General features: G+C 55.5%; 2 protein-coding genes across 3 annotated transcripts in view; both read left to right on the forward strand.

Moving 5' to 3' along the window:
* The window catches only part of Agpat5 (1-acylglycerol-3-phosphate O-acyltransferase 5), a 48,854-nt gene extending 40,969 nt beyond the window's left edge, over positions 1-7,885 (forward strand). For both annotated transcript variants that reach the window (XM_087210093.1, XM_004869590.4), the window contains 3 exons: positions 2,746-2,901; positions 3,555-3,678; positions 5,260-7,885. In XM_087210093.1, coding sequence (XP_087066219.1) covers positions 2,746-2,901; positions 3,555-3,678; positions 5,260-5,485 — 506 coding nt within the window. In that variant the 3' untranslated portion in view covers positions 5,486-7,885. The remainder of the gene's footprint in view (positions 1-2,745; positions 2,902-3,554; positions 3,679-5,259) is intronic.
* Positions 7,886-12,430: 4,545 nt separating this feature from the next.
* Positions 12,431-17,712, forward strand: LOC147828406 (uncharacterized). Its single transcript, XM_087210094.1, has 2 exons — positions 12,431-16,149; positions 16,244-17,712. Exon 1 carries the CDS (start codon positions 13,803-13,805, stop codon positions 14,781-14,783), a length of 981 nt encoding a protein of 326 aa, XP_087066220.1. The 5' UTR covers positions 12,431-13,802; the 3' UTR covers positions 14,784-16,149; positions 16,244-17,712.
* The last annotated feature ends 9,668 nt before the right edge of the window (positions 17,713-27,380 follow it).

The raw sequence follows: 27,380 nt of genomic DNA on the forward strand, positions 1-27,380 counted from the left end.
GCCTTGCTTTTTACTCAGTATAGAATAGAAAAAGTACTGAGTTGGATACTGTAAGATCTTGCTGGCTATGTTACTTTTCATTTTTCTTCTCTGAGCTGTTACTTTGAGGAAGTCAGGTGCAGAAATATATAATAAGTACATTGCAGACTGAGTTCTGTACTAAAGTGTAACATTTTCTACATAGATCATGACTGTTTCCTGCCTGATGTGTCTATTTATAGTCTTCCCAAAGCCCAGTACCAACTGCAGGGTTTGAGTTACACCCACCACCAGCATAAAGGGCTAGAGAGAGACCTGGTCAGAGGGTGAGGTGGACTGTTTTCAGCTCTAGTTCATAGAAATCGAGGCGCCGTGGAGATGCGAAGGAGGAGGGTGGGCACCAGGGGAGACACTGGATGCCCACCTGGAGGGAGGGGTAACGGAGCGAGCTCTGCTTCTGTTTCAGCTCAGGGCCCTCGCGTGGTACCTGGCAGCAGGGTCGTCTCGGGACCTGGGCTCGGCTGGAGTGTCAATCGGAACGGAGCACCTTGCCATCGGGCTCAGTCTCTGTCACTGTGTGAGGTGGTTTCTGTAACAATGACTCACGGTTTCGGCAGTGAGTGCCCAGTCCCACTGGAGCTGCAGCCACTCGTCGGTGGAGGACCTGCCCGTCTCCCCAGGGCAGGGGCTTCCGGGGTCTGTCTGGTAGTGGTGAGTTCGGCCCGAGGTGCAGTGGCCCGGAACCGGCAGAGCGTGTGCTGTCACACCGACAGGACAGCGTTGGCCGGCCGTCTTCTGAGCTCTCACCTGGACGCCTCGCAGAACCGCTGTGAGCTGACGTCCTCCGCTCAGCAGGGGCGTGGCGGGTGGCCTCCTCGGTGCCCTCATTTGTCTCCATTTCCTTCCCAGGCACCTGGGCCGCCACTGCCCAGCACATGCCGGGTGTGGTGAGGCGAAGAGAATTTGACTGGACAACACACGTCGGGAAATCAGAGCTGCCCCGTGTGTTCCTCAATGAGAGCATTGTTTTGTAGTTTTGTTTTGTTTTGTTTTTTGGTACCTGGGATTGAACTCAGGACCTTGCGCTTGCAAGGCAGGCGCCAAAACCACTGAGCTAAATCCCCGGCCCCTTGTTTTGTAGTTTTTTACATATTGTTGGTGGCCGTTTCCTGCCTGTCACCATGCTGATGTTTCAGTCCTTTTTCTTTATTTGTGTGAGGCTGTTTCGGGCTGTTGCTGATCCTGTCGTGTTCAGTGCTGTACTGAATACTGCGTGTGGCTCTGTGGACTGTGGACTTGGGAAGCGGTTTCCCAGCGTGCGTTGTGAGTAGATTAAATGCTCTGCCCCTGGACTTAGGTCAGCTGTGACTTCGGGCGGGGCACCCTTCCCACCCAGCCTACATTTTAAGGGCCCTCTGTGGGGCTGTCCCGCCAAGCCTCTGCCTCCGTGAGCAGCTGCTTTCCCTGAGGGGCAGGTTCTTGCCAGTCTGCACTCCTGTCTCGCCAGGGAGCTGATGGTGATGTTCTTGTTAGGCACAGGGCAGCAGGGAAGGGAGCGGAGTCCTGGGGAGCCTGCAGGCAGCTGCTGTGACTACACAGTTGAGGTCCCACGAGGCCTGGAATCCTGTCACGTGCACATTCGCACGTACTTCACGAGTTTGTTGTGCGTTGCCAGGGGAGCCCAGGGTGGGAACATCCAGGTAACCGTGCCCTGGTGAGCAGGTAAGCGCGGGCTGCCACACCTCGGGCGGAGCTGACCGGTACAGGAGCGCAGTGCGCCCTGAAGCCCCGCGCTGAGTGAATGAAGCTCGGCATGGAATGGCTCACACTGAAGCGTCCACGGTGAGCGGACGGAGACAGGAGCGGGGCGCTGGCAGGCAGGGGTGAGGGCGTCCGGCCGGGCAGTGGGAGGTCTGCAGCCGGACAGTGGTGATGGGCACGCGCCTCCGGAGACTGGGAGCTCCGCAGTCGTGTGCTTGGTCCAGTTCGTTTTTTTAAATACATTGAAAAACTATAGTCTTCAGGTAAGCTTAAAAATGCCAGATGAGTATTTCCCAACACATGGACCACATCTTTCTTACTTCAGATGCTGGACACAGGGGGTCATTTGCGTGATTCTTCCCTCTGCAGCGTCAACTGGAACAGAACAGAAGCAGAGTTAAAGAAATTATGGAACTGGCTGCAGTGGTGACACCTGTCACCTCAGCACTCTGGGAGGCTGAGGCAGGGGAATCACAGTCTCAAGCCCAGCCCCGGCAACTTAGCAAGATCCTGTCTCAGAATAAAATAAAAAGGGCTGAGGAGTAGCTCAGCGGCAGAGTGCTTGTGTGGCGTTCGAGAGCCCCTGGGTTTTGTCCTGGGTACCACACACGCGCGCGTGCACGGGAAGCGTGGACCGGGAGTGAGAAATAATGAACCGCGCGCTCTTAAAACATCTTGAGCTTGAGCGATTGTGGGCAAGATGCTGCTGCCCTCACGCGGCTGTCGGAATCGGGCTCCTGGCGTCCGCCTGTGACGCCGCGCCAACTGCTGCCCGAGGGCGGCTCCCCGGCCCCCTCCCGATGGTGCTGTGCGTGCGTGCGTGCAGCTGTTCCTCAGGGTGAGAAATGGCTGTCGATTGAAGCAGAAAAGGGCGTGAGTGCTTTCGAAACCTACAGGTTTGAGGTTATGACACTGAGTATATTTGTTTGTGAAACCAAGGAATAATTTAGGTATTGAACCTAATGTGTTCCCAATTACTGACCATGCTGATTATGTCCTTTCCAGGCCTTCCAGTATTAAGATACGTGCTGACACCAAGAGTGAAGGCAACATACGTTGCTTTTGATTCTATGAAGAAGTATATCGATGCCATTTATGATGTCACAGTGGTCTATGAAGGGAAGGACAAAGGGCAGCATACAGAAACTACAGGCATGACTGGTGAGTTCGTGTTTGCATATGCTAAAGCGAGTTACTTTATGACACACGCAAGTCAGGCTTTAGTGAACGTGTGCATGCATTTAAAAAATAGGTCCGTGAACCTTCCTTCATTTCCTCGACTTGTTTTTGAAGATGTTCCTCGGCTGCCGCAATTGATGTTTCACTAGCCCTGCCAAATGTGCTGTTCCTTGCCTGCCACTCAACACCGTGGGAGGCTTCCTCCAGGCCTCTACCCGCAGCACGCACACACAAAGTGCACACACGAGCTCTGCAGGGCAGGGCGGGCTGGCTGCGGTGCTGATCTTTATGTGTGTCTCACGGGTATTTGGGAAATTTAGTGCTCTCTGATGACAAGGAAGTGTCACTTTTTCAAATTGGTGCTGTTTTTAGGACTTAGAGCTATTATCTATGATACAGATTAAAGAAACAAATCTCGAATGAGAAGCATTTGGGAGAGTATAACCAAAGCCACTCCTGTCTTCAGAGGGCGGACCCGGGACAGCAGGCTGGACGCTGCCGTCTCCTTCCAGCTTTGTTTTTTGTTTGGGGTTTTTTTTGTTTTTGTTTTTACCTTTTTTGGCCCCATTTTCATTATACAAATGACATTATTTAACTATGGCTTATTAAAATGAAATATTTTTGCTCTTTGTTAGAATTCCTGTGCAGACAAAGTCCAAAAATTCATATCCACGTTGATCGTATCGACAGAAAAGACATCCCAGAGGAGCAGGACTCTATGAAAAGATGGCTTCACGAGCGCTTTGAGATAAAGGACAAGTGAGTAGCAGCGTCCACGCTTCGCCGTCTCCTCCGCGTGCCGTCCGAGAAGCCCCGCAGTGTCATTCTCGCGTTTCACACTTGGCTCTCATGAGCCGCTGTGAGGGAACGTAGGTGGTGGGCCCGTCCCGGTGCGTGGGGTGCGTGGGCCAGTGAAGGACGCAAGGCCAGGGCAGCCTTTCCCACCCAGGCCGAGCTCCTGCCGGGCGAGGGCCAGGGCCGCGTGGCGTGGGGAGGCGAGGCTGAGCGCAGGGCAGGGCAGGCCAGGGCAGCTCCCCAGCGTCTCCCTCCTGATAGCCTGGCGTCCCCAGCCCCTTCTGGCGCGGCCCACGCTCTGTCCTGTCGGGGCTGGCAGCGCTCCCGCTTGGGAGCCGCACCGGGTGCTGGCCTCGCGCCTGCCTCCCGGGAGAGCAGCACTGCGTCGGGTCTGCCGAGGGCGCCTCAGGACCAGTGTGAGCCCTGCAGCCTCACCGGGAGCCCGGCTTCCTCCCCTGTAGAAAAAAGCATCTTCCTGAAGAGAATTTGAGGGCATTTATTTACTTATTTCTTTTGCTCCCACTGAGTCTGATGCTTTCTGAAGCGTATCATATTTTTTGGTTTAAACACTTAGACCCTTTTGAAAAAAATGGACCCATTAGTTATAAAATGCACCCATCACCACGACCATATTGAAAAGTCCAGTTTTATGTGGTAAAAAGTACTTCCGAAAGTATATTTATTTTGGGGCTGGGGATTTAGCTCAGTGGTTCCGCTGCCTGTCTCACAAGCGGTTCAATCCCCGGTACCAAAAAAAAAAAAAAAAAAAAAATTTAAAGCAAAAATGTATTTATTTTAAGAAGTTTTACTCAACTGTTCTTCTGTTGTGTGTCTTCTCCAGAGACTCTTATTCTTCCTTTCCACATGTTACAATGAAATATTCCAGAATTAATCCTCCTGGGTTACCTTCAGTGACAATTATTAAAAATATAACATGTTGAAAATGAGTCTTCATGTGAAGTTTCTCCTATCACTGACTCAACGTTGTACATGACATAATTGATTAGCCATTCAGGGCCTCTTTGGCTACAGAAAAAATTTAATTTAAAAAGTAAGATCTGTGTATTGATACGAAAATGTTTTCATAACAAAAAGGCTGAAGAATGTGCTAAATACCTCACTCCTACAGATGCAAGGCAGTAGAGGCACCGTCCTTCTCCCCCGTTCTGAGAGCACCTGCTCCCGTTTGACCTCAGTGGACTGGAGCAGGGAGGGGACACAGGGAGGTGCTCTCCAACGCGCCAAGCAGTGGCCACGAGAGTGGACAGCGCGAGGGGGTGTGTAACAGTGCCCGTCACATGGTGGACAACCCGGGTTTGGGATGCGACATAGAGCAGGGTTGATACTCAGTAATCGGAGAGCATAGCGCTGTGCTAAGAAACCAGAAACCCGCTCTGGCAAGTCTGGTTGCTTCCTTTCTCGTCCCAGTTTTCCAAGAACCTGTTCTTCCCCAGCACTGAAGTTCCCGACAGCATTTGCCGAATTGACATGATGAAATGACTAAAACGGGAACTTTAAATTCTATCCTTTTTTGTCCGGGCACAGGTTGCTTATAGAATTCTATGAGTCTCCCGATCCAGAAAGAAGAAACAAGTTTCCCGGGAGAAGTGTCGATTCCCAGCTAAGTCTCAGGAAGACTCTGCCGTCGGTGCTGCTCCTGAGTGGCCTGACGGCCGGGCTGCTGGTGACGGAGGCCGGGAGGAAACTGTACGTGAGCGCATGCGTCTGCGGGACGCTCTTCGGCTGCCTGTGGGTCTCCGTCCGGGCCTGAGAGGCACCGTCCCCTTGTGCACTGTGCGACGTGGTCCCTCCGATGGCTGCAGGAGACATCCAGCTGCTTTCTGAATTTAGCAAGAAGTGTAAATAAAGCCTTGCTGATGGAACATTGGAGAAAACGGAATTTATGCAAAACCCAGTATCTGCCTGATCTTGGGAGGCACACATTGTCTTTCAGCGTTCGTACAGGAGCTACCGAAGAGGTCAGCACTGGTGGAGTTTACGCTCTTCGTTACACGTCCCATGAACTCACGTCACCTTATCACAACCGTTAGGACTGTAACTCGCTATTGCTTTATGATTCAGATGGCTATACTTTAACATGATTGTGCAGTGTATCTCATTATATTTGTTATTTTCAATGTTTAACAACTTGGCAGTTCCACACTCTTACCACTGAAGTGTTTAGGGTCTCGCTGTGTAATACTTGGCCTTGTGTTCAGTGTCCTCGAGTCAGTGAAGGAGATTGCATTCAGATACCAAGATACCCGAGGGGAAGGCAGGAAGTGTCGGGCTCGAAGCTCTGTTCAGTGTGTGTTCTTACTGTATTGCCTTGTTACCTGATTTCAGATTTGCAAAATAATTAACATTAATATTTCTTGAAATCACTTAATTTGCCTACCCTGTAGTCTACACAAAAGAACAAGGCAGAAAATGTCAAAATGAAGTTTAAGGGCCGGGGATTTATCTCTGGTTCCGCTGCCTGCCTCTCAAGCACAAGGACTGGACTTCAATCCCCGGTACCAAAAAAAAATGAAGTTTAAGTTAAAATTGTGACTGATTCATTGCATCAGAACTGATGCATTGCCCAGCTTTTGAAGGCTTAAAGTGTGCTGTCGGTAATTCCCATCTGTGCCATACGTGCTTAGAACATTAAGGTGTCCCGTTATCTTTTGTACCAAAATCATTGGCGAGAGCCTTTCTGTCGGGCCCTCAGCCCGCAGATGGCCAGGTGGTGGGAGCCCGCAGGCGTTCTAACCAGATTTGCTAGCATGTGCCTTGTGCCTCTCTGATTTCAGCGGCACATCTGACCTGGAGGTCATCTGTGTGCCGTCCTGGTAGCTCCTGAGCTCTGTGCTCCTCCCGCTTCCCTCTGTGCTGTGCAGTGGGAGGGGTGCAGAAACGGCCAGAATCGCCTGGGTCCGAGTTGCTCTCCTCCAGCTCTCAGAAGCGTCTTGCCTTCCTCCCCGCCGAGTGCTCACCTTCCTCCAGCCAGCGAAACTCAGGTGTAATGCACCTGCACCGGCGCCCGCTGAGGGGCTCGCTCATTTCCCTGTCCCAGGGGCGCTGCACCGCGACCCGCTCACCTGACACCAGCCTTGCACAGACCCACACCGGTTCCAGCCAGGAAGCCGCATCCCACGGAGGAAGCAGGCCTGAAGACTGGTCTGCCCTGCTTTGTAGCAGAGGAAGCATGGCTGTCTGCAGGCCTGTGTAAGAGCATTTCTGCCTGCTACTACTTAGGGTGTTCTGTGGGGGTTGTTTGCAAAATTATACCAGTGACCCAGATGAAATGCACCAATTGGCTCATAAAGAAAATGAAAAAAGTAATTGAAGGAAATTGTGTCTGACTGTTACATTGCTCTTCCCAAGCCAGAGAATAAGCCATCTGTCGCCGTTCCCTTGGAGAGCCTATGCTGCGAGTTGGTTTCGGCGTTGCCATGTCTATTATAGCCACCTGTTCCAGAGACAGTTAGCCTAACTACGGATGGGAGCAGAGGTCAAACTTGTTAAAAGTGCTCTCATGACAAAGTGTAATTTTCTCTTTCCTGTAAAGTGAAATTTAAATCAACCCAATGTCTTTGTTGAATATATTTGGGGGGTGGTACCGGGGATTGAACTCAGGACAGGCAGGTGCTGTGCCGCTGAGCTACATTCTCGACCCTAAATACATTTTTTAGCAGTGCTACATTTAGAGCTTATTTCTGACAAGATCCAAGTAAATGAGATACTTCAAATATCATGGTTATGCTCCAGTTTTGAATTCTGAGAAGCAGTATCATTGGAATTGCACAGATCATAACTGGTTCTAACAAGGCAAAGAGGCCAGCACCCGCCTGCGGCCACTCAAACACTTTCTCGGGTCCATGCACATGTCACGAAAGGTTTATAAACTGTGGCAGTGGGAAAAAATTTTGTATTAAAACAAAGCCTGTCTTTTATGTGTTGATTTTGACTTGAATTGCCCATTTTCTAAAATTAAAATCTCTGCCTACCTGCAAATCTTTTCACACAATATCATTTAAGCTTTTGTTTGTATTATTTTTATTGATTCACAGCTTAATTATATTCAGCTTTTCTTTATAAGACTTGCCATCAATGTGCATGTTTGTGTTTTCCAGAAAAGGGCGTATTTGGAGGGAAGCAAAAAAATAAAATCTTTCAAAGTCTCTGAGTCTATGCTGTTTAACATTTTGTGACCCAAATATTAACCAACAGTTTTCTGGTACATAACAGACTTAGTGATTGGCCCTGTATTCTGAATCTATAATGCAATATATATTTTAAAGTGTTGAATGAACTTTTTTAAAAAGCTACTTTGAAATGCAACAGAATAATGAAGCAGCCTAACTGTTTAGCTGCACGAGCGTTCTGTGTAGATGACACACCATGTGGCCCATGTTACTTGCTTGGAGAATCTGTCCATGAGATGGTCTCCGAGAAACATGCCGGATGCCTCAAGTTGCCCTTGCCGTGGAACAAGTGCCAGTCGGGCTGCTGCTTACACTCTGGGTTTCTCTCCACTCCGGTTTCCTTCTCATGTGATCTCTTTTTCATGAGCAGTACCAGTTTTCCTTTATAAGGATTACATAAATAGTTTTTACTCTAATAGACATGGTTTATATTTGCATTTCCTGAGTGGGACTGTGTTAAATGTACAAACCGGATTGACCACTCACAAAAAAATAGAATTCGTTTGCCAAACTGTAGATACAAAGTAACTTCTAGATGTAGACCAGACCCACATTTGAGAAGACAGAAATATCAAAATAATTTTTTGTGTGTACAATTGTAAATGTAACGAAAATTAATTTAACCTTACTAATATTTGTTTTTTAATTATTTAGACTGAAGTTGGAGTAAAACATTTTCTGGGCACATATTCCAGATACTAACTTGCATGAAGTTATATGTCTTCAGAAGCAGATTTTTCTCCGTCTTAGGCAAGTTTTTATTAATGATACTTTTTTTTTTTTGTGGTACTGGGGATCCAACTCGGGTCCTTGAGCTTGCGCAGCCGGCGGTGAAACCACTGAGCTAAATCCCTGGCCCATTAATGACACTTTTTAAGATTAAAGATTGTTGGGCCAGGGATTTAGCTCAGCGGCTCGGCGCCTGCCTTGGCAAGCACAAGGTCCTGAGTTCAATCCCTGGTACCAAACAAAACAAAAAGATTGTTACAAATCTGTTACCATTTAGTATAATATTGTATACAGTCTAGACAACACCCAAGCCTCAAGATGAAAATTAGTACTTTGGTCAAACAGGTATTTGGAAAGTTGAGATAACTGATATTATATAGGAAAAAACCTACTGACTGAATTTTAAGCTTGATTCAAACATTACACATTTTTATATAGATAATTCAGAAGTCATGACTAAGACATTGTCACCAGGGTTTCATTTGGCATCTTGTTGAGTTTGTGTGTGGAGGTTGGAAAGTCATACATAGAGCAGTGAGAGTCAGCTTCTCGTGGCCCTAAGCAAATCCCTGAGAAGCAGCTGAAGGGAGAGGAGGTGCACTTGGGTCGGGTCTCAGAGGTTGCAGTCCACAGCTGTACCGCTGCTGTGGCTGAGCTGAGCAGGCGCCGTGGCGGAAGGGCCAGAGAGCAGGAGCCAGGGACAACACTAACAGGGTCGAGCCCCTGTGACCCCTTCATTCGGCCTTCTGCCCTCCCGGGGAGCCCTGGGCTGTGGTAGGGTCCACCAGGCCTTCCACGCGGGGCTTTAGGAGGTGACTGGATCTCGGGCTCGGCGGACCTGCTGACGGGAGGTGGCCTGGTCAGGAGCGCTGCAGGGTGCGTCGCCCGTCTCCCACACGCCTCCCTTCTCCGCTCCGCCTAGGAGAGGAGCGCTCTTCTCCACGCTGCCTTGGTGCCTGCAGACTGACCTGGGGCCTCCACGAACTGTGAGCCACATACACCTCCCCTTTACCTTGGTGTCGGGTATTTTTGTCCCAGTGAGAAAAGAGTGGAAAGTAAGGAGACGCCATCAGATTATTACCTCATCCATGGCTGAATCCACTGGAAGTTGGAGAACGTGTGGTCCAGTCACCTCTGAACACAGCTGCCTTGGTGACCAAGCCTCTGCATGACCTGGGGACATCGCAGACTGAAGCACAACAGCAGCCTTGGCGGAGCACACAGACACACGCGTCTGGTCGCGTGTGTGTGTGTGTATGTGTGTGTATGATTTAATAATAGCCAGCTATTATCCTACACCAAAAAGTTATTTTGAAGAAAACTGTTCCATAGACTGCGGAATTAGCTCAGTGGTTCCGGCGCCTGCCTCGAAAACACAAGGTCCCGAGTTCGATCCCCAGTACCAAAAAAAAAAAGAAAACCGTTCCAAAGAAAACCTCCAGTACCTCTGCTGTGCTGAAGGAAATCTGATAATGGCACAAACTCAGTCAATGTTTGTTGATGCTGCAGTCAGCAAGGAGGAGCCTGGTCAGTTTTTCCATCCAAATTATTGTTTCGTTTGTGATTTTCCATGTGAATATATGAAAGGTATGCTCTACAGTATTATAAATCTTCATATCTAAAAAATAATGAAGGTGCTACTGACTGTCTCTGTCCATACTTCACTAATTTATCTTGTTTTCTCATGGTATTTTCAGAATAAATTCTAATTTAATATTTCAGGGTTTATCGGTGCTTCGTTAATTCAGCATTTGGGAAGATATGAAATTCCAAAGTCATTTGGTGGGAAAAGATCTATTCCGCGTTGCTATATTGCGTATGTGACAAGATGTATGTGAGTCGCCGCGCACGGTTCGAGTGCCCGTGGAGACCTGCCGCTCCATGCCGCCAGGACCAGGCTACGCAGCGTCTGTGGCCAGCGCTGTCTAACATCGTGGCAACCATGCCTAGCAGCAGCCTGGCCTGACCCAGTGCGTTATGCAGGCGAAGTGCTGTGTGTCAGCGCAGACACCCGCCGGGCCAGCCAAGTGAATCTGCTGAGCAACCAGGCTCCAGCCTGGATTTGCATAAAATCCCTGAAGGAACGGCTCTTGTTAACATGCTGTTGCTTTTCTGTTTGTCAGAGACATATGCAGTATCTCGCGACAGTTAGGCGCCTTTACCAGCAGATGGCATAACCTAGTGCAGATTACAGGTTTGTTTAAAATCTGGGCCACGCAGTGTGATTACAAAGCCTCTCATGATCTCTCCCGACCCTGGGCGCCTCAGTGCTGACCAGGACAGCCCTGTCCTCTCCTGCCCATTGGCAGCAAATGTAGCAGTCATGGAGGACTCAGATCTTTCCGCGAAGTGATGCTTGAAGTCACCCCTCCAAGAAGCCGCAGGCCGGATCCCGAGGTACAGGCTGGTGCTGCGTCACTCCACGCCGCCTTCCTTCGTCTGCAAACCAGTGAGACATTCATCGTCCTCACGGGTCAGTGTGCTGACTGCTAGAGGCTGAGACCCTGGGTGTAAGGTTAACCACCAATGGGAGAGACTACGGTTCTTCCTACATCACTTCAGCTTTTCTTGCTGTGCCTCAGTGGGCGAGGGGATAACTGACCGTCACTTTCGGGTGTTTGTTAAAGACCCTCCTGGTCACCAGCACCATTCATGCTGGTTTGCTGCACGCACGCAGGCTCACTTTCCACAGGGGCCAGCAGCCGGCGGTTTCCTGGTCATGTCAGGGCCAAGGCCCCGGGCTCACTGGTGCGGGTCCCCACTTCGTCCCTCCTCTCCTGCACCCTCCCTCGGAGGACTTTCCAGTCCACTGCAGAAAAGATGGCGGAGACTCGCCCATCCCGCCACCAGCCCCGTCCGAGGAGTCATCTCGGCCTGTAAAAGCAGAGGCAGGAACCTGCTTTATTCAAAGGACAGATGTGCTCAGACTCTTGAGGAGCCCTTTCCAATTAGATACCAGTGGCAGAGATGTAAAGCTGTAGGACGATTCCGGGTCAAACTGGTGTGCAGCAAATGGGAAGAGACGGGAGCATGTGTCTCGGACCCTAGAAAACGTCTGTAGGATAGAACCATTTAGGGTTTTTACTGTGATTGTGTTGCTTGCTTGTTTGGATTGATTTGGTTTCTCTCTGAACACTTCTCGGTGTGGAACTGATAAACTCTGACCTTTAGTAGAAGAAAATCGGGCAGAATAACACAGCTGCTGTCCCTTTCTAAGACTCCCGGAGCGGTAGGGTGTGTTCTGAATCTGCGCCCGAAGTGTGCATTCGCCTCGCAGCTGCCCATCAGACGCCGGCTCGGTGTTGGGAGTGGGCCGGGTCGCTTGTTTCCAGGGACCCCGCTGTGGTGTGAAGAAAGCCAGGCGGTCACCTCCCTCATGATGCTCAGGTGGAGCAGAGCGGGCATCGAGCTCGGGTCCGCGTGGTGCCACCTGCTGTGGGGAGCCCCTCTGCTCTCTGAGGCGCGTGGCTCACAGGGTGACCCGACTGGGGGCCACTGTGTCTCTAGGTATGCTGACTCCTGACCACAGCGAGTCTTCGGCCTGTTGGCTTTCCTGTCTCCTGTTTGTGAAGATGCCGGGGGACTGGCAGGGGCCAGCACGGGTTCAGGAGCCTGGCCACGGTCCCCAGGTCATGCCCCAGCCAGCTGCGGGACCTGGTCAGAGCTCTGCTCCCTGTGCTTCCGTTCCCTTGACTACAGAGAGGAGGTGAGGACGATCGTACCAACCTCCTAGGGCTGCCACCCAAGGTACTCGGCAGGGCCTGCTCCTTCTGAGCGCTCGCTTGTTAGCTGTTGTCCCTGCGCTAACAACTGTGTGCTGCCGAGGGGCACCTGGCCCTGCCCGCTGCCCGGAGGTGCCCTGGGAAGCGTGGCAACTGAGCTAGCCCCAGGTCCGCTATCTTGTGCCTTCGGCCGTGAGCCTGTTGCTCCGCTCACATGTGTGCCAAGAGAGGATCCTGCCTTGCCCTGGAGCTGGGCACATCTTTGATTGAGCTGTTTGTTATGTTGTCCAACGTGGCCGGCTCTGCCAGGGGACGGGGACACAGAGGGCTGAGCGGGAGGAGGCCACGTTCTCTCCAGGCGGCAGTGACCCTCCTTGTCCCCAGCGGCTTTCCTCCCTGGCCAGGACGCTGAGGCCTCGGCCATGCGCCAGCTCCGGACGCTGCCCAGGGGCCAAGGACGCTCGCCCGAGCAGACGGGACAGACGGGCAGCCCGTCCACCCGAAGCCACAGGAGCCTGCGCCTCTGACCCGGCTGGCACCGCCTGCCTGCCGGGATCTCCCGGGCATCCTCTGCAGATCACTGCGCCGCTCTTGGAGCAGCACCAACGGGAGCCGAGCGCCTTTAATGAATGATTTATTGGACACTTTCGCTCGTCACTTTACTCTGAATGACTGAGAGAGATGGATGCTGCCTGAACTCCTGGGCAGGAGCTCCTTTCCCCTAGTGCGTCCCCCGCGGCAAACTCCTACTCATCTCTAAATTCACTCCAGGCTCATCTCCTCCGCAGGCTCCTACATCCGAAAGCGGAAGCCAAGCCGACCAGCCCGGCGGACCTCTGACAGCTTCCCCAATCAGCCACGGGCCTGGAGGTTTGCGTCTCGCACTGGCCGGGGCAGAGGGGTCCGGAAAGGCGTCAGTCCATGGTGTGTGTGCACCCGGGCCGAGCTCAGGAGCAACCGGCCTCCTCCTCGGGCCGGACTCCCCACCCTGCGGTGGGGCGCCCTTGAGGTTAGCCCCGCTCCTGCCCATCCGGTCCTCAGGGCTGGGCTGGGTGGCCCGCTCCCCACGCCGGACCGGGGATTGGGGCCACCTCGCGGCCGGTGGGGGAGAGGCGCGGCCGGAGGGGGAGAGGCGCCGCCGCTAAGCTTCCGTGGTTATTTTATTTGTATTCTTCCGAGGTCCTGGGGATTGAACACAGGGTCTTCGCGCCGAGCTACACACCCAACCCCCTTTTGAATTTTGAAACAGCGTCGTGCTAAGTCACTAAGTTGCCCAGACTAGGCTGGGTCTATGGATCCTTCTGCCTCAGCCTCCCAGAATGCTGGGATTAGGTATTGTTCCAAGTTGTTAAGCCCTGAGCTTAAACACAAAGAAAAAGGACGAAACAAAAGCAGCAGTGATGGCACAGCCTGCAAGGCCTCGGCATCCTATTAACACAGCGGGAGGATGACGCTTCTGCCCCAGCCAGGCCGCAGCCATGGTCCGGCTCCGTCTCAGGCCCTGTGCACCCGGGGCAGCTCTGAGGACGTCCAGGGCGGTTCCTGCTGCGTGCTCCGCTCCCCAGGCCCCACTCCTCCTACCCGGTCACTCAGGTCCCCACCACTTGGTCTCGGGGGGCCAGCGACCCTGCACTCTGCCATCACCAGAGGTTTCCTCATCCCGGGGCGGGCAGCCCCGAGGGCTCCTCAGACCCCGGGGGCCATGCTGGGGGCCATGCAGGGGACCCGGACACGCCTGGGAGCCCCTGTGGGGTGGATCTGTCAGAGCTGCGGCTTTGGGCCGAATCTGCAGTGCTGCTGCCTCGCACACTCCAGCTCTCTGCCAGCTGAGGACACGGCGGCGCGGGGCAGGGGGCTTCACCCTGGGCCCAAACAGGTGCTGCTCCAGGTGCCTCTTAGGCTCCAGGGAAAGGGAGTCAGCAGACAGGGCCGGGCAGTTCCCAGCAGTGCCAGAGCAGGTGTCTCGGAGCCCTGGACTTGGGGTCCTGCAGGGTACAGGGGGCTCGGAAGCCACCAGACGCGGAGAGCTCAGCTCAGGGGGTTCTCCTCTGACCCTTGCTTTGCTTTCATGAAATGCGAGAGCCAGCGCTCCACACGCCCCGCACGCTGCACACACGTCGAGGTCCGAGGGAGGTCCTGGGGGAAAGTGGCTGAATGTCACAGAAGTGCAGTGACCCCCAGGCAAATAGACGTTCTGGGAAGATCTGTGTGCGGTTCCTGCCATTCATTCGTATCTGAGGACCACAGAATCCATTCAAAGAAGTCTGAAGGGGACCAGGGATTTAGCTCAGTGGTTCCATCCCCTGCCTCACAAGAGCAAGGTCCTGAGTTCAATCCCTGGTACCAAAGAAAAGAAGTCTGGAGGAGTCAGAGTAGGTTTGAAGTGTGTAGACTTTTTGTGAATGGGAACCAGTCAGCTTTAAGTTAAAAGTCAGAACGATTTTATTTTATTTTGTTAGCTCTTTTTGGAGGGGTGCGGGGAGAGCGTGCAAAAGTAAAAAGCAGATGCATGGAAGGAAATTAGCAGCCCTGGGGTGCAGTGAGCACTGGGGCTCCCCTGGGACGGGGGTGTTGCCACTCTGCCGTCCCGGGCCTGGCGGAAACAGCAGGCCACTTCCATCCGTGCTGCCCACAGTTGCCCTGGCTTGGGACCAGGCTGTATCCGGGCGACAGCTTCCTTTCCACACGGAAAAACCCCAGTGTGCGTGTGAGGGTCATGCCCGGGGCCGTTTCTATCTTGTGACACCGGGCGCATTTCCTGGTCCGCTTCCCCAGAAGAGGCCTAGGACTCTGCCCCACGCAGGCGTGGCCGTGGGTCTGGTGGCGCTGGAATCTCCCCGGCCCCCAGCCACCTGCTGGGGCAGGAGGCCCGTGTGAGGAGCCCCCTGCAGGCTACCGGAGCTGCGGCTCCAGACGGAGAGAGGCCCAGGAGCACTGGATCTGGAGCCAGAGCCGCGCTGCTCACTGCTCTGGGTCAGACGCTTGATCTTGCCGATGTTCTTTCCCAGCCCCCGAGACAGTAAAAGCGACAAACCCGGCCAGCAGGCACGCGCCCCTCAGCACGCTCACACTCACGCAGACACGCGTGGGGCTCATTCTGGGCCTTGCTGGACTGAGCCTGCAGGCAGGAGCCAGGAAGCCTGGTGCCCGGCCCAGAGCCCGGCCTCTGGCAGAGACTTTGCCTTCCCTGGCCCTCTGGCTCGGCCCACACAGGGCTCCTCTCACCGCCACCCCCGGAAGGATGTGTCTCAGCCCGGGTCCAGAGCCGACGGTCACCTCGCCCTGAACTGCTAGTGCCTGTGTCCTGGCTGCACCCCACTCCTGGGCACGTCTCCCAAACAGGCCCAGCCGAGGCTCTTTCCAGCCCTCCCCCTCCGCAGCTGCCTGCTGCGCCTGCTCACGCTCAGCTCCAGGACATCTTCACGCTGCCCGGGACCCCACGCCTCGCCGTCCGCCTGGGCCTGGCCCCTCCGTGACAGTGGCCGCAGCTGCTCAGCCTCCCGCGGGGCCCTCTGGGCACAGGGGTGGGTGGACCTGGAGCCTGACCTTCCTCTGCCTCCCTGCTCCTGCGTGAGCAGCATGCTGTCTCCCTCTTCCCGAGCTACCCACCGTGGCCCCTGGCCTTGCACGCCTCCATGTGTCCCCGATCCCGGGGCTGCGGGGGCCTCTCCCAAGCAGACCTCCCACGAAGGCGCCACCGGCACCTCAGCGCGACCGGGATCCCGAGTGGGCATCTCGTGTGGGGCTCTGCCTTCCCTCCAGCCTCTGGATGTGTGTGCACCAGGGCTGCGAAGGTAAGTCCTCCCTCACCAACATGTATGTCTGCATCACGGGCACCTGTTTGCAGGCTGACAGAGTCGCAACTGTTTGCTTGTTCTTCGTCCTCAGGACTCTGAGGTCGCCTCCACTGGGGACTGTCTTGGGCGGGCGTCATGGCAGCTCCAAGTCTCAGCCCAGATCCTGAGATGCAGCAGGCGTGGGGTGCGTTTGCTGAGTGAATGATGGTGTGCACAGTGCAGGGCTGGAGGCCAGCTGTGTCCCAGCACGGCCTGCGTCTCGGGTGCGGCCCCAGAGCTGCCAGGAGAGGAGCCAAGCGCCTGCCCTGCAGAGGACCCTCTCCTGCTGGCAGCGGACGAGCTGAGCGTCTGTGGCCATCAGGGCCTCAGCCTGGCTTGGGAGGACTCGGTGAGCTTCAGAGGAGGAGCGGGCTGAGTACAGACTGCGTGGCGCCGGGGGCCCAAGGCTGAGGAGGCTTGCAGGAGGGTCTGGGTGACCCGGGGCAGAGGCTGGGCCCCGGGAGGGGACGGGAGCCAGCGCCAGGCCGAGCGGGGCTGCGGTGCCAGTTGTGCCGGCTGCCAGCTGGGGTGAGGGGCGAACCCTGATTTCGAAGGAGCATTTGTGTTACCGGTAGAGCAGGGCCACAGGCACACTGCGGCTCCCTGGAGACTGTGGCTGCAGTACCGTCGCACTCAGCGCCGCTTAGCCAGCGACAGCGCGAGGATGACTTCACGTGGTCAGCCCCACTGCTGAGGCCTCCTGGATGGCTCCGCCCGCCCGGTCAGCAGCCCCGGCCAGGAAGAGTGTGGGTCGTTCCACCTCCTTTTCCCTTCCGGGACGGATGAACCCCTACTCGGCCCCCAGCAAGACACCCCGCTCCTGACCAGGCGAGGTTTCTCCTCGGGCTCTGGCCCCAGGCACGAAATGCTGGCCACGTGGTGAGTTTCCCTGGCTCCGAGTTTCCATTTTCCAGGCCAAGAAGAATGGCCAGAGCGTCCAAAACCCTTTGCAGCACACAGTGCCCGCACCGACCGGCTCCGCCCCTGCACGGGGACAGGAAGCCTGCTGGGGGCTGCTAAGGGGCCTGGGAAGCGCCAGCCACATGCACACCTCCTCAGCCGCCTCCGTGCTGAGTCAGGCAGAGCGACTGCTTCCTTTCTCCTCCTGGCACAATTGCTCAGCCCTGGCACTGGGACAGCTCTTCTCAGAGTTGTTCCAGCCCAAGTCCTGCGGCCTGAGATCCGCCACCACCCCAGCCCGCTGACACCACTGAGCCCCAGCACCCCTACCAGAGGGGAGGGCGTTCTGCAGAGGTGTGGGGAAGGGCACCGAAGGCCGATTCCTGTGCATTGCTGGCCACGATCCCAGGCCCACGGAGGCCTTTCCCTCGGGGCAGGGTGGGGGTTGCTCCCTGCAGGGAGCTGCCTATCCAGAGAGCAGAGCAGCAGAAGACCAAATGGGATTTGTGAGTCCCCAGCGGATGGAGGGCTCACTTCACCTGACAGCAGCCAGCCAGTGCCTTGCCCTGGAGCCTCACCTTCCAGCCTGGAGAGCTGTGCAAAATAAATTTCTGCTGCGAATCACTGTTTGTGGTGCCCGGTCCCGACTGCCCACAGGCACACAGAGGTTGCGAGGCAGAGGAGGCCCAGGTTGGCAGGGAGCTCATATTTTTGCAGATTCTTCAACTCCCAAGATAAGTGGTCAAATGCCAGTTCTGCTTGGAGCAGGAGTATGTTTTCAAAGATAGCTTCGTCTTCAGCATGGAGAACTGGGCCATCGAGCTGGACTCTGGCCAGTTCTCTGCTCTGACTCAAAGGTGAAGCTCTTTTCTATTCTGATCAGTCTCAGCCATCTGGGCACAGTGGCTCTGACCTGTGTCTCCGTACTCGGGCAAAGCAGGGCCTGGCGGGATCCTGGTGATTTGGTGTCCTGGTCGTCCGGCTGACCTCAGAGAAGGTAGACCAGGGCTCAGCCCCTCACTGTCCTCTCCTTCTGGCTTAGTCAGGGCCTCTCCAAACCTTTCCGAACTCTCTCTCCACAGAAATAAAAGCATGTAGCCGGGGACATCAGAAACATTCACCCCAACAGGGCAGCTGGCTAAGGCAGGACGGTGGGCGTCCGAGTCTGTTTGGGGGGCTGTAGCAAAGCCCTGTGGGCCAGGCTGCCTATAAACAACACAGATTCATTTCTTCCAGTTCTCAGAGCGGGAGCCCCAAGGCCAAGGCCCTGACAGACTCAGGGTCTGCTGAGATTCCTCCTCCTGGTTCTCAGGTGTGCAACGCTCCTGCGTCTCACATGGTGGAGAGTGTGAGGCTCCTTCCGGAACTCACCAGGGCATCACCAGGGTCCACCCTCGTGACCTGCTCACCCCAAGGCTCCTCCTGCTCTGTCAGCGTACAGGAGAGGGGTGTGGGGCGCTGTCAGTGGGAAGTGAGTTAGGGCCACCAGCTTGGCAGCCCCCTTCTCAGATCAGGTTGACAGGGAGCCGGGGTGACACCTGTTGGACTCTCACGTGCCATGGGTGAACGTCTTTGTCTCCCACAGAGACGAAGCATGCAGAGACCGCCGTGCACCAGCTGGGAGCTCGGGCGCCAGGGGAGCCCTGAGCCAAGCTGAGTCTGCTGACTTAGGGCGACCCAGTGGCACCCCGACTTTGGGGCTGCTCACACTGCCTTGTGTGGAGGGGTGGCCCGCAGAGAGCGCATCCCAGGGGACTGAGGTTTGTCCCCGGCCTGGAAGGCTTTGCTCCGTGTGCGGTGGTGGAACTGTCCCAGCCCGCGGGTGTGTGGTCTCCAGCAGTCTGGCACCTGACCCTGTGGCCTGCAGCGACCTCTGCCCGGCGGGCCCAGCCTCCTGGAGGCAGGCATGGGAGGCAGATCCTGTGGGTGCTTGCAGGAGGCAGTGCCGCTCTGGACTTGCTGTCAGGCTCTTCCGGCTGGTTTGTATTCAGCAGGTATTTTCCTTGGCCCACAACCAAAATGCAGAGGTGGAAGAAAACCAATTTGTTAACAATTCTCAGGAACAAGAGGCCAGCTGGGGCAAAATCCCAGGCAGAGACCTGAGCCTCAGACCCTGCTGCTGCCTCCTCTTCCTGCCAGGAGCCAAGGTCAGGCCCCTGCCCTTCAAGTCCTGGTGTGAAGCTGCCTCCTATAGGAAGCCTTCCTGCTGCCCCTTCCTATTCCCAGCGCCCTTCCCCTAGGGATGGGACCCATGCTCCACCTTGTGATCAGATGGGTCTTCTGCTTCAATTTCCCATTGTTAAAATCGTGTCACCATTTTAACTGGGATGAATGTTTCCTAAATCCAAGGCACCTTTTTATTGGTTGTTTTTCTTGGTTTTTATTTTTTAAAGATTTAAAAAATAGCAGTTTAGGGTTCATAGCAAAACTGAGCAGAAAACAGAAATGTCCCATATGCTCTTGGATCCCCATACCCCAGAGCCCCACTATCAACATGCTGCACCGGCTGCTCATGAAACTGCATCCAGGCCACTGTGGCCGAGGCTCTGTCACCGCAGCCTCAGCCTGTGCGCAGTGCAGCCCTGGCTCTGGGCAAGTGTGCGACGCACGCGCACCACGCCGAGCCACCCAGCGCAGGCTTCCTGCCCCGAGCGCAGTGTCACCCCCGTTCATTCCACCTGCCCCTGGCGAGCCCGGATCTCCGTAGTTTGCAGTTGCAGAATGTCACATGGCTGGGATCCTACAGCTCGGAGCCTCTGCAGATTGGCTTCTTTCACTTAATCTGCTCTGCATTTCCTCCATGCCTCCCTTTATTGGCAGGGATCGAGCCCAGTCCCTTGTGCACGCTAAACAAGGGCTGTGCCACTCACTGTGCCCCTCCCTGTCTGCTCTTCCCAGGGCTCTGCAGCTCCTTTCTCTTTAGCCCTGAGTAGTGGCCCACCATATGGATGTGCCTCGGTTTACCCGTTCCTTGACTGAAGGACAACTTCCTTGCTGCTGAGCTGGGGCAGTTGTGCAGAGAGAGTGCTGCAGACACCTGTGTGGGCGAGGAGCGCGGGCGGGCCCTGTGGTGAGAGCTTAGTCCAGTAAGAAATGGCCAAACTCGCTCCCGAGGAGGCTGCAGCTCTGTGCGCCCCCAGCCTGGGGGCAAGGCTCCTGTCACTGCCGTCCTCCCCGCTGCTGGCTGCTGTCAGGCTCTGGGTCTGGTGGCCCCTTGTTGATGTCCTTTGCATTTCCTGGTGACCATGACCCGGAGCGTCTTCCCGTGTGCTTTGTCTGCTGCCCGGGGCCAGCTTCTTTCCACACGGTCCAGCCCTCTGTGGGAGGCCACTGGGGCCTGGGCCTGGCCTTGTCCTCGAGGGCCCTGAAATTCGGAAGTGGCTTCGTGGAGGCAGAGCGTCTATGTCCTGTCTGGGCTGATGTCCTTCGTCCTCCAGACTCAGACCTCTGTCTGCTTGAGCTCCGCAAGCCCAGCCCACCTCTGTGAGCCTCCTGCTCCTGTCTGGAAAATGGGGAGGACAGCAGGACCTGCTTGAGTAACTGGAGTAGATAAAGCAGCACAAAGCCTGGCACGAGGCCACGGAAACACCTAGGAAAGACAGGGACCAGGACCGGTCGGTGTGCATTTTGGCAGCGTGGCAAATCCCGTTAGTCCAAAGAGTGGCTGAGCCAGGCCAGCGAGCAGGCAGAGATGGATGTAGAAGCCAGCATCTGCTGGAACCAGGGTGCCTTTTTGCATTATTACACTAAGAATATTTTTTTCTAAAATAGATGCCCAGGAACTTTGGGTCAAGTAGATACAAAACATGAAAATAAATCAAAGAGGCCATAGAGGCCGCTCCACAAACCCGCATCTCCTAAGCGAGGATGCAGCTGGAAAAATACAACCACAGCTGAAGAGCTGAACTTAAAGACTGGGAAAAATGACCTAAGTTTGGAACTTGGGGCCCGGGAATGCAGCTCGCAGAGTGGCCGGGCCCTGGGCAGGTTCCAGTGCTGCTCACCCACTTTCTCACCCTGGCCAAGGCCGGGATCCCCAGTGTCGCCTCCCCTGACACCATTAAGCAAGTGGCTAACGAGGCGCTGGCCCTGGCCCAGGGCAGGAACGTGTTTGGAGCACTTCCCTCGCTGCAGCGGCACAAACATCTATTCTGGGTTTGGGCTGTTTTCCAACTTAGGTTACATGATGATAAACAACAGGGTTTTTGGGGGGTGGTGTTGAGTGAAATTTTAACTGGGTACTTCACAAAACACAATTAAAAAAACATAATCGAAGAAACTGTTAAGTGGAAAACAGAGATGTAAAGAATTGTCCATGGCTGTAAAAATGTTTTCCCACCAAGCTTCTTGTTTATTCCTTGATGTTTGGAAAGACCTTTGTGGCCACACTTCTGACCAGGCCCTTGTGTTTCCCATAGATTTGGGGACTTTTATAGAATATCAATAATTATCCCTCTGACTTGAAGGATAAAAGTGGAAAGTGTAAAGTTCACAAAATCAATTTGCTGTCTTGCATTTGCTGAGAAATTCAGAAAGATGCTCATGACTAAAATTTACCAAGTAAATCAACATAATACGAAGAAGTAAATTAATCCGGAATGACAAAGGGAAGCTGGTTCCCATGTAGCCTCATAAATTTGCTGCTCGATGCATTTCAAGTCTCTGATTTCTAATAAAATTCTCATGAGAACATAGTATTGCTCCATAAAAACTCCTGAAGTCTCCCCATGAGAACCGGCTGGTTTATAAGGGCACATGGGTTCAAGCTGTGGTTTATTTATTAAAAATTTCTCAGTAAATATATCACCGTCAGCTGGAGTGAGCCTGAGACTGCGGCGGGGCCATGCATCATTCCTGCCGTCCCCAGGAACGAGGGAAAACAAGAAAAAGCGAGTCAGGAACTCTCTGAGCCAGAAAGAACTGAAACCTTCCCTGTTTTTCCACCAGAGGAAGCCCTCAGCTCCTTTCTTCTACCTCTGACCTGCGGGACGTCCTGGGAGTTTCCCAACTGGCTGAGGAAGTTCCAAGTCGGAGTCTGCATGGTTTTGCCCACGGTGGACAGGGCCTGCGAGGGGAGGTGACATAGCGTGGCTTCCTCCTGGCCCCTGCTGGGTCAAGCCCCCTGGAGGGCCCAGGGCAGAAGGAGGGGAGGCGGCCGAGGGGATTCTGATGTGGAGGAGAAAATGTGCTTCACACGGGGTCCACAGGAAATGAATTCACCCCGTGCTCATCTCCCCACACAGAGCCACCCGGAGACGGCGCGTTCCCCGGCGCTGTCCTCTGCGGCCTGACACCTGCCTGGAAGCTGCTGGCCTCTGAGCAGCCACTGCCCGGGTTTAGGGGCGGGAACGTCACACAGGAGGCCAAGGCGCTGAAGGCCCAGCTCCCGCTCAGTAACTCCAAAGCCTGTGCACCCACCCACCAGAGCAGATTTTGGGGAACCGCCTCTGTCTCACCCCACGGAGCCAGCAGGCCCTGCACACAAACCCACGGGTTTGGAGGAACACGTGTGGGCTCCGGACGCCCTGGGGAGACTGCAGGCCTCGAGGTCCTCCCCATGAGGTGGCCCCTGGCTCTCATGTGCCTTCCTCCTCCTCCTCCTCCTGCCGTGGTGCAGAGCCATGGCTGTGATTCCTCCACCTGTGCGAGCCCGCGGGTGTGGTGCATTTGCACTGGCACATTCAGGTGCTTGGTCAGACCTCCTGGGGCAGAGGGTCGGTTTGGGCTTCGGCTGAGAAGGTGCCACTCAGAATTCTCCTGTGGTGCTGGAGATTGAAGCCACGGCCTTCACACAGGGCTACGCCCCCAGCCAGACCTGTCGTAGTTTGAGACAGCGTCCCACTAAATCGTTCTTGCCCAGGCTGGGTTCGAACTTGCCGTCTTCCTGCCTCAGCCTCCCGAAGTGCTGGGATTAGAGGTTTGCACCACTAAGGCTGGCTTAGATTTGTTTTTAAAAGCAGTTTAAGTTCACAGTGAAACTGAGCAGAAGGTGGAGACCACCTGTATGTCCCCAGCCCTTCCACCCACAGCCTGGCCACTGTCCACAGCCCCACAGGGGGGCATCTGTGCCAATCCAGGTGCCTGCAAGGCTCCTCTTTGTCACTCCAAGGCACGGTTTGCCCTGGGGCTCCGCTGGATCTGGACAGGGCACAGTGAGAGGTGCACCTTGCATGGAGCATCCAGTCTCCCCCGCCTGTCCGCCTCCTCCACCCGTTCTTCCCTGACAAGGGACTGACGGTCCCCCTGCCCTCTCCCTCTGTCCCTCCCTGAAGGTCAACCTTGGGAGCTGTTTCAGACCAGCTCCTCCCTCCTAGCGATCTGCAGCTGAGTTTGCTCCACTCTGCTCGTGGCCTGGTGGCTCGTTTCTTTGAGCATTTCTGGAGAAGAGCAGCGGCTCCCCTGTCTCCGCTCACAGAATGAAAAGCCTCCCCAGAGCTGGGCGCAGACCCACAGCACAGGCCCATCCCTGAGCTCTGTCCCTGGAGAGGCCCTGAAGGTGACAGCGTCGCTTGATGACCCCGGCCAGGGGCACCCAGCTCCCGCTCCCAGGGCCCCTGTGGCCCTCGGCCCCAGCCTGCAGCATAAGAAGCCCAGGAGGGGCTGAGTCCTTGGTCCACCAAGCCCCAGCTTCTGCAGGAGGAACTTGCTGGGTTTCCTGAACACTGACTCCCATCAGGTATGGAAAGTGGATAACTTAGCTGCACTGGAGCCTGGAGCTCCCTCACACTCCCCTCATGCTCCAGCTAGGGCAGATGAGGAAGCCGCTGAGGAACTGGGAAACGCAGGGACATGGTGAACTTTGCATGAGCCCTGTGGCTGCTTCCTGGGGCTCAGGGATCGAACCCCAAGCTTGAGCTGCAGAGGACAAAGCCTCAGTGCCGGTGAGGGGTCACAGGGAGCCCTGGGACGGGGACAGCGCCACCTGGGGACCGCACTGAGTGTGTGGGTTCCGGGGCTCCGGGTGCTGGGACCCGCAGGGGACAGTGAGACACCCCCACTTCCTCAAGGCCTCCACCGTGGGTGTCCCGTGACCTGTCGGTGCCATCCCTTGTCACACGCCCTGAGCTGCTGCAACCCAGGACTGCGGCTCAGTCACCATGAATTGAACAAGAGCAGGCGATGGGCCACGGATCCCAAAGCCAGGTCACAGCTGAGCCAGAAAAGCCTTTAGCTAAGTTACTGAAAATGAATGACTTAAAGTGCTGGGGGGTGTTTCCATAACCTGGCAGCGTTCAGCACCGGCCTCTGTCCTTCCAACTCCTTGCAGATGAATCGCACCACTCCGGACTGTGGGAGAAACGCAGGTCTCCAAGTTCCCAGGATGTGTGCGCAGAGAGCGGGCGCGGGACGGACGGTGCCCGTTGCTTCAGGAGCTGCTTCACCTGTGAGCCCGTGTCCCGCGAGGGCTCCCGCGGCTCTGTCCCCCAGGACTCTGTGGCCGGACCTTCTCCCTTTGGGCCTGTCGGGGTCGCCATGGGGCAAATGGCCTCCGGTGCCGAAGGTGGACGGGTGGACACTGACCACATGGAGGACTCCGGCTCTGCCCTCCCTGGAGGGCGGGCAGTCAGCAGGGACTGGGACAGAAGGAGCCGCAGGGCCCTGCCCTGCCCGAGGGAGAGGACTCGGGTGGTGGACAGGCGTGGCTGGGAAACGCCCAGGAAGAGGGCCCCTCACAGCCGCTTGGCTTCCCGGGGCCTTCCCCCAACAGACGGCCACGTGTGCTGCTCAGAGATGGCCTCTCCTCGGCACCAGGATGAAGCGAATCCTGGCTTTTCATCTACTGGTTCATTTTTATTTTATTTTTTGGTACCGGGGTTCGAACTTGGGTCCTTGCGCTTGCAAGGCAGGCAGGGAAACCACTGAGCTAAATCCCTGGCCCCAGTGCTTCATTTTTAAAAGAAAGCGAAAGACAAAGTGTCATTTAAAAATCCGAAATCTTAGAGTCCAGACGATACCCTTAATCAGCTTTGCTTGGCTCTTTCTTTTCCTTCCCCTCCTCCTCCTCTTCCCCTTCCCTTTTTCTCCCCCCCCCCCCGGCTCTCTCTCTCTCTTTCCTTTCCCGCTCTCCTCTCTCCCTGCATTTTTTGGGTGTGATATTGGGATTTGAACTCAGGGTCTCTACACCGAGCTACATCCCCGCCTATCCCTTTTTACATTTTGAGATAGGCACTCCCTAAGTCACTAAGCTGTCCAGGCTGGGCTTGAACCTGTGACCCCTCCTGCCTCAGCCTCCCTCCCGGAGCGCTGAGACGACACCATGCTGGGTGGTTGGCAGCCTCTTTGTTTTGTGTTCTCCGAGCTGCAACTGAAAGGACACACTAAGAACAAAAATCCCTGCTGTTTATTCTGTTTCTAGCTTCGTCTTCTCCCAGCCTCACCAATGTGTAAACAAATCGCAACCCGCCACGGGCGGAAAACCTATGTTAGTCCAGCTGGAAAGAAGTGTGCTCCACCAGGATTCCGGCCGCGTCCGGTGGAAAGCCTGACGGCAGTGCTGCGATCACAGTCCTGCGTCACGAACGTATCTGCGTGGACTTTTCCATGGGACTTTCGGGGGAGAGTCCCTCCTGCGACCTTAACTCAAAAAGGGCGATGGCGTTTGGGGTAGAACTCGGGTTAGCGACTGTGTTGACTCTCGGGCTCAGGAGTAGCCAGGGGACATGGGTCAGGTTGATTTCTGTGAGGCTCTCGGGCGAGGGCTTGGCTTGACAGGCGTCGGAGCCTGAATCGCCTCCCACACGTTTATCCGGCGTGTGCTTCCTTTCTTCTCTGACTGTGGCTACACTGAAGTAGGAGAGGCGAACAGGCCTGAGGTGTTTAGGGTGACCTCCCCCCCCCCCCCGGCTGGCTGGGGATACAGTTTGTGCACTAAAGTCTCCCATTCTGGGGCCAGGACAGTGGGTGGTCCAGAGTAGAGTGGAAAACGGAATCAGTGCGAGGCAGCAAAATAAAAGTCTATTTTAAAGAGAGAGAAACCAGTCTGAGTTTTAAAATAGAGTCCTCTCAGGGTGCTTAAGAAACCCTAGAAGAGTCAGCATTTGGCCTAGAGAGGATTCAGGGAGACTCAGAATGTGCTTCGACATCTCCGGCTTGATAAGCAAAGGAGCCACGGTGCCCCGGGCCGTCCGGGTCAGCTGATGGTCCTGAGGATGCCGTGGGCACCCTGGCCTGCTGACGGTGCCCTGGGCTCCCCTGCCCCCAAAGCCAGGCGGGAAAACAGAGTCTAAACCCAGCAAAGATCGGCAGCGCAAGAGCCAGGGACCTGGTCCCCTTCCCCACCCCACGCCCAACCCGACTCACAGCAAGAGAGAAGGGGCAGCGACCCGCTGGATCCAGAGCCAGTCGTGGGGGCATGAAGGTTAAAGTACTTCTGGATTAGTGTGTGCAGGGCCTTCGAGGCAATGCTTAGGTCTTAACCACGGATCGCAGTGGCGGGCGTGTTGCCTTCCATCTTCCTCACGCCCTCCCCCGCTTCGAGCGCACGGATCCCGCGGTTCTCGCCACTGCCCACCGCGGTTCCGGAGCCCTTCTGCAGTGGCTTATGAGTTCGGATCAGAGCACGGCGAGCGCTGCTGCCCAGCGCCACCCGAGGCAAAGGCAGCCTCGTCAGGACCTGACGGTGGCTGCGTCCTCGCCGCTGGGCCCGCACCCTCCATTTCTGGCTCTTCCCCAAAGTCAGAATGCCTGCGAACGGTCAGTTCGGGACACCGAGGCGCCAGGCCAGTGCAAATAAGCAAACTCGCGAAGGGAGACTCGCGAAGGGAGACTCCCGAGTGATGTGGAAGGGCGCTGCGAGGAGGCGGAGGACTGGGGGGGTGGGGTCATGGCAACAGGCCTTACTGGGATACGTTTAAAAGCACAGACACTCTGCAGTTTTTGAGCACACCTCATGTCTTGGTTTATCAATTCAGAGCCTTTGGTAACCGCATTAACTTCCTGCTGCGATAAATTCCAGGACCCTAAGGCCAGGAATCGGAATCCGAGCGAAGGGACGCTTGGACTGGGTGCTGTCGTCAGGCCCCATCTGCAGGGGAGGAGTGTGGTGCCCGCCGGGCAGGGCCCGTGCCCCCGGACCTCCCACCCGCCCTAGGAGACCCCTGGCCGGATCCTGGGTCGACCTCGAGCCTCTCCCTGCAGAGCCGCCCGGAGATGCCCGCTGGGCCCGAGTCACGCGGTGCTGCTTCCTGCCACTGAAACCCCGTGTGCACTGAAGCCACGTGGCCACCTCTGCAGAAGGAACAGAGCCGAGCGGTGCCCTGGGCTGCTCCGTGCGGGTCCCCTTCTGCCCG

This window comes from Heterocephalus glaber, unplaced genomic scaffold (assembly GCF_053883595.1).
Source record: "Heterocephalus glaber isolate CG9 unplaced genomic scaffold, H.glaber_assembly_v1.0 deba00001104, whole genome shotgun sequence".
NCBI classification, from domain to species: Eukaryota; Metazoa; Chordata; class Mammalia; order Rodentia; family Bathyergidae; genus Heterocephalus; species Heterocephalus glaber.